This window comes from Podarcis melisellensis, assembly GCF_964234715.1.
Source record: "Podarcis melisellensis genome assembly, chromosome: 18".
NCBI classification, from domain to species: Eukaryota; Metazoa; Chordata; class Lepidosauria; order Squamata; family Lacertidae; genus Podarcis; species Podarcis melisellensis.
Window position 1 is genome coordinate 10,926,069 of NC_138536.1, and position 14,332 is coordinate 10,940,400.

General features: G+C 46.4%; 1 protein-coding gene and 1 long non-coding RNA gene across 2 annotated transcripts in view; one reads left to right on the forward strand and one right to left on the reverse strand.

The window, feature by feature from the left end:
* Positions 1-9,631, reverse strand: part of MYO1F (myosin IF) — a 67,576-nt gene extending 57,945 nt beyond the window's left edge. Inside the window, exon 1 of the mRNA XM_081895423.1 lies at positions 9,414-9,631. Coding sequence (XP_081751549.1) covers positions 9,414-9,416 — 3 coding nt within the window. The 5' untranslated portion in view covers positions 9,417-9,631. The remainder of the gene's footprint in view (positions 1-9,413) is intronic.
* On the forward strand, positions 6,158-9,283 carry LOC309361035. Its single transcript, XR_014164319.1, has 3 exons — positions 6,158-6,321; positions 7,378-7,434; positions 8,873-9,283. It is a non-coding gene; the product is annotated as an uncharacterized lncRNA (long non-coding RNA).
* Positions 9,632-14,332: the final 4,701 nt, after the last annotated feature.

Here is a 14,332-nt window from a genome sequence, read left to right on the forward strand (position 1 = left end):
GGGGAGCACCCTGTTGCAACAGATCAATAAAGATCAAGCTTACTAGCTGCTTTGCTTCTCAATATTCTCTGGTTGGCCTCTGTTATTCTCTCCTACCAATAGGGAACCTATGTAAGGACTCTATATGGGCCCTTGGATACCCTATAAGGGAAAAGGGCATTTTTTGTTTACAACACACGAGAGCAAGCTCTTTGGCTTTTATTCCTCTGCAGGACTTCTCTGATTTCCATATATGCCTTGGGGAGGGTGAGGGGACGGAATGCACATAGGCCAATTTGCTGATGTTTAGGGATTTTTATAGAAAAAAGAATTTGCAAATGGGCGAGGAAATGCGGTGGGGTTGAGATGAAGAAAAAACAGGAAGCCGAGAGAAAGCAAATCGGGAGGGATTTCTGGAGATCAAACCCTTGTCTGCCCCCAAGGAATTTATTTTGGACGTAGTGATTCTTGATTTATTGTGGATTGCTAACTTGTTGATCACCCTTACTTGCAGATATTGGAAATGTTAGAATATTACACATTCAAGGAACTGATGAGCGGCTAGGCAATGGTTCAGGATAATAAACAACAACAAAACATTGCAATAAGGTGAATTGCAAGGAATGTGAATTAGGAATAACTGGGGGAACAATGCAGCAACAAGAGGAAACGATGGACACATCGAGAACGGAACCAATTTTTGGAAAAACTGTATGGAAATTGCTTTCGTTTGTGGTTGATTTTCAATTTGGCAAAAAAAAGAAGGGGGGGGGCAGAGGAGAAACCATAGTCTGCCCCTTTCTTGGTGTGGTCACTGTTTGCAGAACACAAGAAGGTCTCTTCCTCTGAGGTTTGGCTTCCGCGGCTGGAGAGCTTCGGTTTAAAGGAAAGGGGAACTGAGGTAGCTGTGTTGTGAGTGTGTTTGTGTGTGTTGCGAAACCTGTCTCTGCGTTTCCCAGGACATGGTTTCGAAAAGGCGGCCAGAGAGAGGGGGCCCCACAATCAGCCCCAAAGCAGTGAGTCCCCCCCCCCAAATGGCATGTCCTGCGGATCGCTAGGTCAGCGGAGGGTATCTCCCACTGCAACTCTGTATGAGTCTCCGTTCCAGGCCTGGCCTCCTTTGAATCAGCAAGCGCCACACCCCGGGCAAGACCGAAGCGGCCTGTGGGTTTCCTGTGTCACGCGCCAGCTTCAGAGGCAGCAAGGAGGCACACTTCCTGTGGTTGAAGTTAGAGGAGCGATCAAGAGCCTAGTCCTCAGTGAGGTGGCAAACCCAACTCTGGGGAGTGCCGCTTCAGAGTGTTGCAGGAATTTATGTATAAATCGGGGGGTGGGGGTGTTGCCCCTCCATAAGATATCCAGCACATGCAGCCCACTACCAAAATCAGCACAGTTTTGTGATTTGTCCCCACAAAACACTTCATCACAGTTTCTTCCTATCTATTCAAAGGGCCTCTGCTGCACGATACCAAATGTAAGAATTCACTGATCAATGTATCTATGTACTGGCTCACTGGGAAAACTTCGGAAATTCATATAGACATGTGAGCTCAGCTACTCAGCAGCCCCTCTGCCTGAGTGATATTTCCTGGCATCCTGATACCTGAGTGCCAGACAGGTAGCCATTCCAGAAATAACAAACCCAGATGAAGACAAAAGGGTGGGATGAACTTGGCTGGGAAACAGGGAAATGTAAATCTCTCTTTTGTTCCACTTGATGGGTGTTTGGTGGAAGGCAAGGGGAACTATGGGGCAGGGTCCAGGATGCTCAGATTCCTGCCACCAGACCTCCCCTTTCATGATGTAACCATGATGCATTAGTGATGTAGTTTTGGGGGGGATGTAACATGGGGATGAGCAGCTAATAAAAGTTTGGGTTCTCCTTTGTTTGGGGCTTCCATCTTGTTCCACCTGGTGGCAGGTAAGAGTCCAGTCTCCAATAAAGACCAAGCCGACTGGCTGCTGTTTTGCTCTGGTATTCCTGGCTGGTCTCCTTGTTTTTTGTCCAAGGGAACCCTCAGATTTCTCCATTAACAAGAGGAAGAACCTTCCCAGTACACATCGGAAATACAGTATCTGGCAGTGCATTCTTGAGCCTGTGATGGAGGGAGGTGGATAAAACGAAAGTTGGCATCCCAACCACTGAGCCAGCTCTCTCACAGAACCATAGAGTTGGACGGGACCCCAAGGGTCATCTAGCTCAACCCCCAGGGATCTTTTGCCCAATGTCGAACCCACAGCCCTGAGAGTCTCACGCTCTACTGACTGAGCAGTAGGTAGCTCATATCAGCTGCATTGATTTATCTATTCGTGTTTAGTTTTAAATGTATTAATGATTATTCTGGGCAACTTACAAACATTGCCTTCTGGGGTGCGCGGGGCCAGAGGGAAAAGTGGGCGGAGCAAACAGAAACATTACAAGAATGTTTTAGCTGGTGTCAAAAAAAGGGACAGGCGTCTGTTGTCAAGAGGCGGGGAGTTCCAAAGACCGATTTCTTACAAATGAGGAATGGGTATTACGTGGCAGCTGTTGACAGGCCCAGTTCTGCAGATGTGGCAATCCCACAGGTTAGGGGTGGCTTAGTTTTAGGGATGGACATGATAAATATTCCTTTCTCTGAGTTTCTTATCTGCCCAGATTTAAGTTCTCCACCTTTCTGCATCAATGTGGATCCTCGTGATAATACCCGTGCAAATTCACCAGAGCTTTAGTGCCAATTTCTCCAAATATGCATGTTTTCTGTAAGCCGTTTCCCCCATGTTATTTACACTATTATAGACATCTGTGTGCATACCTGTAATTATACAGATTTTTGGGAGTTGGGTCACTGCATTGCAAAATTCAGGAATGTGCAAATTTCGAAAGATCGCTGTAAATTTCGGTCTTGCAATGTGTAGGTCTGCATTAAGCGAACAAAATTCCTCCTCTTCCTCTTTCCTCCTTTGGGTGCCGTGCTCTTTTCAAGTCCTCATTTAAAAATGTACACATTTAAAAATACGAGCGCGAGAAGAGAAGCTGGATCGGGGCCCCAAAAGGAAGCCCATAAGCAAGAGCGAGTTACACAGTTTCCTAAAGTAACCTTTCCAAATGATGTTTCCCCCCACCTACCCTCCCGCATTGATGGGTCTCTATCCTCCTCTTCTGACCTCTCCATTCTGTTTTCACACCTCCCACGACTGTCACTTTTCTTCCAGCCTCTCATACTGTCCACACCCCATGCTGTTAAGCTATTATGGGATGGTTTTGGTGTTTCTGGCCTTCCACACACCCCTTAAGATCTTTTGCCTATCTGCAAACCTCAGGGGTTACTCACAGGTTACTGATATTCCTGTCTTAGAATCACGAAACCGCAAAGTTGGGACCTCCAAAGGTCATCCAGTCCAACCCCCTGCAATCCTGCCCACAGCCCTCCCTGGATGGGTTCGAACCCCCAACCTCCTGGTTCACAGCCAGACGCACTGACCCATTTGAGGTTTTTTTCTCCCTGTGAGCGTAAAGAAGAGGCATGTTGGCTCTCTCGCCCTCTCCCTGATCAATCCATGCACACAGAAAGCTAGCACGCAAGGAGAAGGTTGGCGCGCTAGTGGAGTGCAGGAGAAGCAGTCCATCGCTACCGTCTCGTGTGCTGCAACCCTGGCACGGGAACCGCCATTCGCCACAGAATGCACAAAGAATGCAAAATAAATAAGAAATATAATTCTCCCCTCCTGCTGAATCCCCTTATGGTTTTGGCAGCTCTTTGGACTGTTAAGTATTAAATCTGACCCTCTCTCCGCAGATCTCAGTTTCTGCCGTCCTCGGGTGCGAGGTGGTTCTTTCTGTTACGCTTTCAGGCCGGACTAAATATCAGGAACTTCCTAAATATCAGGAAGAACTTTTCTGACAGTCAGAGCAGTGGACAGTGGAACGGGCGGCCTAGGAATGTGGCGGACTCTCCCTCCCATTCCCAAACAGAAGTTGGATGGCCAGGGATTCTTTATCTGCGTTCCCTGCCTTGCAGGGGGTTGGTCTGGATGACCTTTGGGGTTCCCTTCCAACTCTACGCTTCTATAAGCTGGAGCTTTCAAGAAAGTCAATGCTGGTTTAATTGTTACGTTGGCATTCGAACCTTAAACAAAGCATTGCTTGACATATAAACTGGGTTTTTTATGACAGAATGGAAGTGTAAAAAAATGGAAGTGTGGAAATTCCCGAAGGCTGTCGAAGCCACTACTTCTCAATTTTTGCAATGTATGGATCATTTTGTAAGCCTTCATGAAACCTTCATAAGCACAGGAATAGCACCTCATCTAACCTATGGGAATGGGGGCGTTATTCCACTGCTTCTCTTTTTCTTATGTATTTTGTGTTTTTATATTGTGATTTTGTGTTGCAACTGCCCTGAGACCTGCGGGCATAGGGACTAATAATAATAATAATAATAATAATAATAGCATATAAAATTCTATTTCTTAATTGAATTATTTCTTCTTATTATTATTTTGTGGATAGCTGTTCAGTGGAAAAAGCAGGACAGGAAGACTTCGAGTCACAACCTAAATACCTACATAGAGATCTTTCACTTCCTGTTGTTTTGAAGCTGCAAAGCTCAGCCCCCTGCATGCTTACTCAGAAGTAAACACTGCTGTGCCCACTGTGGCTTACTCCCAGATAAATATGCAGAGCAGCACGGAGCGGCGAACTTTCTTCCAACCCGAGGGCCGCATCTCCTCCTGCGAAACTTTCTGGGGGCCACCAGTCAGAGGTGGGCGGGGCGAAAAGCAAAAGTAGGCGGAGCACCAGAGGTAAACCCCGCCTCCTCGCCATAGCCAAGTTTCCACACACCCCTCTCTGTCCATCCTCCATGCAGGCAAGTGAAAGACAGGATTGGGGTACGAAGACACATTCCCAGCCGTGGGAAAATGCTCAGGGGAGGGAGCACGACCTGGGGAGAGAGAGGGTACATTTCCGAGGGCCAGACAAAGATGTGTGGAGGGCCATTCCCAGACACAAGGGGTCTAAATTGAAGCTAAATTGAAACAGGTGCTACTTATGTAGGTTTTAAAAAAGCAAAGCAAAATGTGAAAACAGTGTGTTTGTCGGCTGTTGAAGGATTGACAGCAGTCACTTCCCCCCAACATTTCTTGGATGAAAATAGGAACTCCCTATTCCGTAACCACAGAGCCTAGGGCTTGCCGATCAGAAGGTTGGCGGTTCGAATCCCCGCGACGGGGGGAGTTCCTGTTGCTCGGTCCCAGCTCCTGTCCACCTAGCAGTCCGAAAGCACGTCAAAGTGGAAGTAGATAAATAGGTACCTTCCGGTGGGAAGGTAAACGGCGTTTCCGTGCGCTGCTCTGGTTCGCCAGAAGCGGCTCAGTCATGCTGGCCACATGACCCAGAAGCTGTACGCCGGCTCCCTCGGCCAGTAAAGCGAGATGAGCGCCGCAACCCCAGAGTCGTCCGCGACTGGACCTAATGGTGAGGGGTCTCTTTACCTTATTCCGTAACAACAACAACAAGGCATCTGCGGCATTGCTCTGTCAGAGAAAAGCATCACAGAATCACAGATTTGGAAGGGACCACAAGTGTCATCTCGCCCAACCCCTTGCAAGGCAGGAACCTTTTTGCCTAACGTGGGACTCGAACCCGCAACCTTAAGATGCATACTCTCCAACATTTCTCTCATGAAAATAGAGACTCTGAGCGGCTTCCAACATATGTAAAAACATCATAAAAACATGAAACGTTAAAAAACTGCCTTCAGGTGTCTTCTAACGGTTGCATAGCTACTTATCTCCTGGGCTTGGGAATGGCACAACTCCAGACCCTCTAACATTTCTCTGATGAAAACAGGGACGTCCTAAGGAAAAGCGGGACATTCTGGCATCAAATCAAAAACTGGGACAGCTTCTGTAAACCCCTGGAAAATAGGGGCACTTGGAGGGTGAATGCCTGGATAGCTCCGTGCTGACAATGCCAAGGTCGCAGCCTGTGACAAAAACTACAATCCCCATTTCCCAGCCTGGAAAGAGAGAGCGGTTGTTAAACCCCGCAGGCTCCAGGAAGTCCTCACACAGGACGCAAAGGCAGAAAACAACCCCTTGCTCCTAGTCACCAAAATCTAGTACTCCAAGGTAGACTGCCCTTGCACGGGGAGGCTCCAAGTTGCTGTCAAGGTGGATCTCTGTTAAGGAGAGCTCTGCTGGGTCAGAGCAAAAGCCTGCCAAGTCCAGTGGCCAATCAGACTCATGGGATCAGAGAACTGTAGATTCGGAAGGGACCTCCAAGGATCATCTAATCCAACCCTGTGCAATGCAGGAATCTCAGCCAAAGAGATTCTCTCCCTCAAGCCCACAAGCAGGGTGTGAAATGAATGAGGTTAATCCCAAAATGCGGTGATTGCTCCCTCTGCCGCTCCCTCTGGTTTGGGTTCTTTCAGGTAGACTTCCTTAGCTCATGGAGGCTCCGTTACACCAATAGCTATGGAGAGATCAGCTTTCCTTCCCCGAATCTCTGAAGTCTAGTGGACATGGCCACATCTCCTGGCAGGGAATCCTGTCAGTTAGGGGAACGGGATTCCCCCCCCAACCTGTGGACCGGCATGTGGGTCCCTCGTGGGCACTTTGGGGTCATGAGGCCAGGCTGGTGACCATCCCAGCTTGTGGGGAGAGTCATGAGGACTTCATTCAGTCTCCAGATTATCCACTCGCTGCCCGCTTTCGCAGTGGGTGCGGTACACAATGCAGAACTTGCACGACTGGTCTGAGATTCTGGCCTGAATCGCCACAACAGCAGCAAGAATACTCATCGCAAAGTATTGGAAGACACAAGATCTACCCACCTTGGAAGAATGGCAGATGAAGGTGATGGACTATATGGAATTGGCGGAAATGACTGGCAGAATCCGAGACCAGGGAAGAGAGACAGCGGAAGAAGATTGGAAGAAATTTAAGGACTATCTTAAGAAATATTGCAAAATTAATGAGTGTTAGAATGGCGTAGGCCTAGAAATTGCGTGGTTTTCAGCTGAATTGGATAAGTAACAAGAAAAGAAGGGTTAAAAGTTTAATGAAACTAAGGGGAAGGATTTGCTGAACTAACATAATAGAAATTGGAATTCAGAGAGGGGAGTTATGGGGAAGTCGGGAAAGTAAGGTATAAGAAAAAAGGTAATGAAATTATACTTGTTCTTTTTTGTTTTGCTTTTTTTTGTCTGTGCTATATTATTGTTTTATTTTGTTTTTATATAATTATTGGAAAACTCAATAAAATTCTTTTTTAAAAAAAAAGAGATTCTGGCCTGAATCTACTGCTAAGTTTCATTCTGAATCAATTGTTCTGAATGATCACGGGAGAAGGAGAACAAAAGGTTATTTCAAGCCACTTTCTCCCTACTAATTTTAAACTCTGCGTTCTAGCTTCAGTGTGGCTATGCCCCAGAAATACATCTGAACATGGACCCAATTGCTAAGCGTGTAAGGACAAAAGAAGCAATTATAATTTAACAGTTTTCATGTTACTCTATTTTACCAAAGCAACTAGGGGAAAAAATTATGATGGGAAGATCTCACACAGGGTGAAGGGAAGCAGTGGAGAGGAGGGTAGGGTTAGGTTGAATTTGGGGAAAAATAATAATATATGGATATAATAGATTATTGTAGAATAGTAATATATTGTAACCAGAGTGGAAGTTTAAAAGGGGAAGTAAATGTACTTTTAGTATTTTCATTGTTGTAATAGTTATTATTATTTCTTATCGGTAGAAGGCAATGTTAATTTAGGCTACTTTGTTTTGCTGTCTGTATAAATTTTTTTAAAGCCAATAAAAAAAATATACATCTGAACCTGGACCCAAATATGTGCCAGCTGGGAGCTGAATGTGGGATTTACTCTGTCTTTAATCAGCACAACAGAACGTCAGGATAAAGGCAGGTCTCGGTGGGAGCTGGAAGGGCCCTCAAGGATCATCTAGTCCAACCCCGTGCAATGCAGGAATATGCAGCTGTACCATAACAACACACAGTACAGTGAAAACAGCATCAAACAGAATCTTCCCCTTCAGTAGTTTGAAACAGGGCTTCTACCTCAGATCGTTCAAAGGGTTGGTTTTGGGAAGAAGATTGGAAGAAATTCAAAGTTTATTTGCAGAAACATTGCAAAATTAAGGAATGTTAGAAGGATGCTGGAATGAAATTATGTGGTTTTAGTGGAAATGTTATAAAGGATTAAGTAAAAATAGATTGTTAATTGGTGAAAGGAGAGAATGTAAAGTTACATCATATTAAGATAAATTATAGAACAAAAATTGGGAAAGATGGAAAGGATTTGCTGAAATAGCTAACTGAACTAGAATACAAAAAGGGGAGGTGTGAGGAGGTCAAGGAAACAAGCAAATGATAGATAAGTTATGGGAAGGTTCGATTTGTTTTTTAATTGTTTCTATTTTTCTGTTTTTTTTATTGTGATGTGTTGTCTTGTTTTTGTTTAATTTGGTGTTTTTTCTTCTTTTCTTTTTGTAACCTTTAAAACTTCAATAAATATTATTTTTTTAAAAAAAGGGTTGGTTTTGTATTCACCGTTAGCCAGAGTAGACTCCTGAAGTGAGTGGACATGACTGACTTAGGCCTGTGACTCTGAAAGTGTCTACTCTGAGTAAAAACCCAGCGGGATACGACTGATGGATGCCAGTCAGAGTGGCAGGGGAGTGAAAAAGAGCAGAAACCACATCATGGACCTCACAAGGACTAGCCACTTGAGCTGCCCAGGCACCTTCTGGTGCCGAAACACATACAATTGAGGTCACAGCCCAGCACTTCTGCAAGCTGCTTTTGGGACGAAGGCTGCAAGCAAGGCCTGCTGGGTTAGGCGTCTCCTCTGGACAGGGAAGCTTAATTTCGCCTTTTTTATTTTTAGCAAACCAGCTGAAGAACACCACCCACCCTGAAATGAATCAGGAGGACCGAAATACACATGTGTCTGAATTGCACATCCTTGCACCAAAAAACAGAAGCAGCACACCAGACACAGAAATGGCAAAAATTCCTTTTTGCCTGGGCAAGTACAACTTAACCCATCACCTCTGAATACACACAAACAAACACACACATATCTATAATGGTGCCGCCTATTTTATCTGAAATAAGTCCCCATCGACTGAGTTTTTGAGTAAGCATGCTGAGGACTAGAACTTTTGTTTCCCTCCCCAAATTCTCATGCCAAGTGGATGCCAAGCGGCAACTTTCCTTCAAGTAACCCTAGCAGTTTAAGCAACAAGTGGCATGCAATTTGTCAGGGAATTTGGGGTGTGTGGGGGACTTACCCCTGCCAAACCCCCCTCTCTGACGCCAGACACCTCTGGAACTCGGTCCATTTTGAGCAGTGCAAGCTGGGTGGCAAACCGGTTCCTGAAACAGGATGCCACAGCTCACCTTGCCACCTTGAAGCCCAGACTTACCATGATCTCGGCTCTGCCCACGCCCCAGGTTGGTGCTGAGACCCCCGCGATGGGTCACTGAGGTTCTCTGTGGGTCATAGACGCATTCCTGGCGCAGGGCAAGCAGCAAGCGGGGAGAGATCTTGCAGGCTGAGCTTCAGAGCTGTGCAGGCAGCAAGAGAGAAGTGGAAGCTCACCAGAGTCACAGCAAGTTCCTCTATCCGGCCCTCACCCCCCCTCCCCGCCTTCATCTCCCCCTTACTTCCTCCTTCAGAGTTGTGCAGAGTTGTGCAGGTGACAGGCCTCTGAGAAGAGGAGTCCGTGCAAAACTGCACTTTTATTTCAGGATGACACTCTCGAACCCAGTGCCGGAATAGAATCGTAGAATTGGGACCCCAAGGGCCATCTAGTCCAAGCCCCTGCAATGCAGGAATCTCGGCTGAGTTAATAGTTAATTGATCTCTTTCCTCCAAGTTTCCTGTTCTGGAGGGGGGTTTAATTTTTAAAGAAAACCACACATACAGACACAGGCCTGGAAATGAGGCCAGATGAGGAACGATTGAGGGAACATAGAATCATAGAATAGAATGATAGAGTTGGAAGAGACCCCAAGGGCCATCGAGTCCAACCCCCTGCCAAGCAGGAAACACCATCAGAGCACTCCTGACATATGGTTGTCAAGCCTCTGCTTCAAGACCTCCAAAGAAGGAGACTCCACCACACTCCTTGGCAGCAAATTCCACTGTCAAACAGCTCTTACTGCCAGGAAGTTCTTCCTAATGTTTAGGTGGAATCTTCTTTCTTGTAGTTTGGATCCATTGCTCCGTGTCCGCTTCTCTGGAGCAGCAGAAAACAACCCTCCTCTATGTGACATCCTTTTATATATTTGAACATGGCTATCATATCACCCCTTAACCTCCTCTTCTCCAGGCTAAACATGCCCAGCTCCCTTAGCCATTCCTCATAAGGCATCGTTTCCAGGCCTTTGACCATTTTGGTTGCTCTCCTCTGGACACGTTCCAGTTTGTCAGTGTCCTTCTTGAACTGTGGTGCCCAGAACTGGACACAGTACTCCAGGTGAGGTCTGACCAGAGCAGAAGACAGTGGCACTATTACTTCCCTTGATCTAGATGCTATACTCCTATTGATGCAGCCCAGAATTGCATTGGCTTTTTTAGCTGCCGCGTCACACTGTTGGCTCATGTCAAGTTTGTGGTCAACCAAGACTCCTAGATCCTTTTCCCATGTACTGCTCTCAAGCCAGGTGTCACCCATCTTGTATTTGTGCCTCTCATTTTTTTTTTTGCCCAAGTGCAATACTTGACATTTCTCCCTGTTAAAATTCATCTTGTTTGTTTTGGCCCAGTTCTCTAATCTGTCAAGGTCGTTTTGAAGTGTGATCCTGTCCTCTGGGTTTGAGTCTGACCAAACTGCAGGAGGCAGTGGAATACAGGAGGGCCTGGTGTGCTCTGGTCCAGGGGGTCACGAAGAGGCGGACACGACTAAACAACAACAGCCGGGAAAAGAGGAGACTGAGAGGAAACACGATAGCCATCTCCAGCCCTAGGAGTATTCAAGGGAGCTGTTCCTGCAGAAAGAACTGTGAGGGGACGGACTCCATCAGGCAAGGCCTCCTTCCACCTGCCTTGCTCTACCCTCTAGTCCGTGCTTTGCAATGTGTATTGTATTATTTTATGTACTGTGGCTTGCTGTTGTTTTATTGATTATAGCTTAGATATTATTTATTGTAACTGTTGAGTGGACGTCTGTTTAACTTTTATATGTTGGTATTGTTATTTTATACTATTCTAATGATTGCTGAAGGGACGCAGGTGGCGCTGTGGGTTAAACCACAGAGCCTAGGACTTGCCGATCAGAAGATTGGCGGTTCGAATCCCTGCGATGGGGTGAGTTCCCGTTGCTCAGTCCCTGCTCCTGCCCACCTTGCAGTTCGAAAGTACCCCTAAGTGCAAGTAGATAAATAGGTACCGCTCCAGCTGGAAGGTAAACGGTGTTTCCGTGTGCTGCTCTGGTTCGCCAGAAGTGGCTTAGTCCTGCTGGCCACATGACCCAGAAGCCGTACGCCGGCTCCCTTGGCCAATAAAGCGAGATGAGCACCACAACCCAAGTCGGTCACAACTGGACCTGATGGTCAGGGGTCCCTTTATCTGTACTAATGATTGCTGAATGTTACTTTTTTGGTGTAGGTTGCCCATTTTAAAATTGTTTTATTATCACACTTTTGTATTGCATTAGATTGTTATAAGATGTACATTTTTTGTTTCTTCAGCTGGTAAACCGCCTTGAGTATTGTAAGATAGAAAGACGGTATACAAATTAAAAAATGATGATGATGATCTTCAAATATCTCAAGGGCTGTCACACGGAAGAGGGAGCCAGCTTGTTTTCTCCTGCTCTGGAGGGTAGGACTCGAACCCACGTTACAAGAAAGGAGATTCCGAGTAAACACCAGGAAGAGCTTTTTGACAGCAAGAGCCATTTGACAGTGGAAAGGTCTCCCTCGGGAGATTATGGGGTCTCCTTCCTTGGAGGTTGTGAAGCAGAGGTTGTGTGGCCATCTTTCATGGATGCTTGAGCTGAAATTCCTGCATTGCAGGGGGTTGGACTAGATGACCCTCGGGGTCCCTCCCAACTCCACAGTTGTATGACTCTATGATTCTGTGAAAAAGCTCTTTCCTGTGTGATGGAGTGAGATGGTGGCTCCAACCGCAATGAATCAAAATCATAAAAATAATGGCCAATGAAAACCTGAACCTCTAGGTTAGAATGACTCTTGTCAAACCAGGTTCTGAAAGTTAATTAGTGCCCCCGCACCAAATTACCGGTTCAGAATGTGGCTCATTTCCTTTTTTAAAATAAACATTAAAAATTGCTAATGTGACAGTGCAATGGCATGGTTTGAACAACAGCGAATTGAGATGATGTACAGATAATTACATGAAAATAAGGGTCAGAATGACTTTGTTTGGGAACAGTTACAGCACAGAAAACAAACCAACCACCTAAACAACTAACAGCGACGTGATGGAAAGTTGGGGTCTTCAAGCCCAGTAAATTATATAAGTTTGCAATGAAGAATATTTTTGTTTGTGTGTGCCTAAAACTTCTGTCCTCTTAAAAAGTTGATGGCAAAATAAGGGTGGACGAAGGGTTAAGGATGCAATCTGCTCCAGTAAAATTTTGCGTTTAAAAACACACACACCCCAATTAGAAACCAGTCTCTTGTTGCACCAGAGAAGCACCAGAGTTGGTGGCTCTCACTGGGTGTGTGGATGTGACACGGAATGTACTGCTACCAGTGGGATTCCTGCCATCCAGGATCTGTGAGGAAAAGGAAAGGTGTCAGTTTGGCTGGGAATGAAACTTTACAGGGGTGCTGTAATGGTTCTAGGGGTTGCTCGTGCGTAAGTTGCCGCCACTCCTGGCTAGGTTACCTGGTTGAACCCTTTCTGTCTGGACAGCCCTTCACTTCGTGGCTGTCTCAGTCGCTGGCAGAATCCGTCAGTGGGCGTTTCTTGAACTTCTTCCAGCAAAGAAGTTCTTTGACGCCAAGTCTCCTCCTACTCTCCCTGCGCGGAAGTCTTCTGCGCAGGGAGGGTGTGGGCAGCGGAGGACCCGTGCTCTCCCCGCTGGTCTCCGGTGAAGAGTCCTGGAGCCTCCTCTCCGATTCCCCCATCTGCCCCCCTTCTCCACTGGTGTTACGCTGATTTCCTTCCCCAGCAGATGTGCTGCCTCTCTCCCTACTGGGACCCTCTCCGGCATCCCTCTGGAGCCTTCCCTCCGCCTCTGGCTCCGATGGCAGTTCCCTGACAGGTGCTGACTGAGGAATGGGAAGAGGTCCCACGAAGTCAAAGGGACAAAGGGACCAAGGAGCCCAGAGGCCAGGGTGAGAGAAAGACAGGGTTGCCAGCTGACATGAGGTACCAATGACTAGGTTTAAAATCCAGGGTTGTACCCAACTCAGCACAGAACAAACCTCAACTTCACCATGCCCATTAATGCCAATGGGTCTATTTCATGTGGAACTAAAATAGGATAAAACCGTATGCTTTTACATCTCCCCATCACCAGACATAGATGCCAATTCATAATAACTCAGAACCAGGGGTGGTAGGTAGTTTTTTTTATTGTAAAAATCATGCTGTAATTTCTCTCTCTCTCTTTCTCTCTCTCTCTCTCTCGCTCACTCTCATCGTGGAAACAGGATTTTAAACAACTTCTATAATAACAATATTATTAATACAATATATCTGTATATATTTATATATGAAATGGTGAAATCTGACCCTGCCCACCAGAGGGCGCTCTGAGCAGATTAAGAAAACTAGCACCCGACTATCAGCTAGGAAGGTTCCTTTGGCAAAATGACGGATCTTCGTCTGCTTGTGTCCGGGACCCAAAGGAGAGCAAGCGACCAACATTTTGCTGGCGGCAAAAATCCAAAACTGTTGCTGGGTATCACCGAAGCTGAAATTTGAACTGGATTCAGTTAAAATTTTGAGGGAATGGGAAACAGTTTATGAGTAATACATTGCCCCACCTGGATGAGCGAAATCCTACAGGTCCCTTAGACTTACCAGCGGGCTGTGGGGTATTTTGTGGGGTGAGGGCAATCTCTAACCAGATGGGAGAGGGAGAGGGTTTGCCTTGTGAGATCCACAAAAGGGGCAAAGGTGAACCAACCAGCCTCCCAGTGGCATAGCAAGGGTTGTCAGTGGCCAGGGCAACCTGTGGAACATTAGCACTCCCCGAGTCCCTTCCGCCAGTCCCACATTGAACAAAGTCAACGAAAGACTCTGCCATGTTGACCTCTGTCTCTTTGATGTGCACATCTTGAATCACTTAAGACAAGCGCGGGGACAGCGGGACAGGGAATTGGTCAGGAGAGGGTATCTTTTGAAAGCTTGTGCAGAGGGCAC